We start from the raw sequence: 1,185 nt of genomic DNA, 5'->3' as shown, positions 1-1,185 counted from the left end.
TCCTCCCCTCTCTTTCCCCACACCTTTCCTCCTCTCCTCTTCCCTTTTCTCTTGTCTCCTCTCCTTTCTCCTCTCCTCCAGGCCTGGCTAATTTCTTCCATAATGGTGTTAGTCTGAGGAAGGATGCCGTGTCAGCCAGCATCCACAGAGTACAGTGTATCCTCCGCTGGTTTGAGTCGCAGCAGCAGCTGGTCTTCTACGCCAGCTCCCTTCTCTTCGTCTACGAGGGGCTCCCCTCCTCCACCTCCTCCTCATCCTCCCTTTCGTCCCTTCTCAGCACCCCGTCCATCAGCCCAACTGCGGGGAAAACTGCCACAATGTCATCTGCGAGCGACAGCGGTCGGGGCGGGGAGGGGAAAGCGAGACCAGAAGGGGCGAGGCAGGAAGAGGAAGTGGAAGTGGAGTATAACAACAACAACATTCAGGTGCCGGCGCCCTGGGACTGCAGCCTGGCCACCATTTACACTAACCATAGGAAAGGTGGCCACCACCACTGTGCCAGGGGTCATCTCCTTGGCGACGACGATGCTGTGGAGACGACGGCGAGCCCAGTCCCTGGAGACAACATCTCAGCTCTGTGTGAAGAAGACAACTCCGCGTGGAAACGAACTGGAGAGTCCCGACAACCGCCGAACGGAAACGGAAACAAATCACAACTGGAAGGGAAGGACGAGGACGGAGGGAGGGAGGACAGAGGCGGGAGGATGCGAGAGGAGGAGGAGGAGGAGGAGGAGGAGGAGGAGGAGGAGGAGGAGCTGAAAGGACGGGGAGGCGATGCAACAGATGGGAGCGGTGGAGACACGGAGGTGGAAGTCAGGATGATCGACTTTGCCCACGTTTTCCCGAGCGAGAGCCACGATCACGGCTACATCTACGGCCTCAAACACCTGCTGACAGTCCTGGAGCAGATCCTCTGTGACGCCGCCTAGAGCCCTCCCCCTCCCTCCTCTAGACCTCGTGACCTGCTCAGTGAACCACCTTCTCCCTTCTGCCAATGTTCCTCTCTCCTCAAAGGACAGACACCTTCACAGGAGGGAGGGAAGAATCAAAAGAGTGAATTTTAAAAACGGAGCCATCGTCATCATCATCTCACCTGTTTATGGCGATCCGTCGGTCCCCTGTGTGTGTGTGTGCGCGCGTGTGTGTGTGTGTGTGTGTGTGTGTGTGTGTGTGTGTGTGTGTGTG

General features: G+C 57.5%; 1 protein-coding gene across 1 annotated transcript; it reads left to right on the top strand.

Moving 5' to 3' along the window:
* Window positions 1-20: 20 nt before the first annotated feature.
* On the top strand, window positions 21-1,179 carry LOC116380950 (inositol polyphosphate multikinase-like; the record flags this gene model as incomplete). Its single annotated transcript, XM_031842758.1, has 1 exon — window positions 21-1,179. A coding segment is annotated over one exon (909 nt), but the record flags the coding sequence as incomplete, so codon positions are not given.
* Window positions 1,180-1,185: the final 6 nt, after the last annotated feature.

The sequence above is a fragment of the Anarrhichthys ocellatus genome, unplaced genomic scaffold, assembly GCF_004355925.1.
Source record: "Anarrhichthys ocellatus isolate YVR2014 unplaced genomic scaffold, GSC_Weel_1.0 scaffold10034, whole genome shotgun sequence".
Lineage (NCBI taxonomy): Eukaryota > Metazoa > Chordata > Actinopteri > Perciformes > Anarhichadidae > Anarrhichthys > Anarrhichthys ocellatus.
Note: the sequence above shows the minus strand (reverse complement) of the source record. Positions and strands in the feature narration are given on the sequence as shown.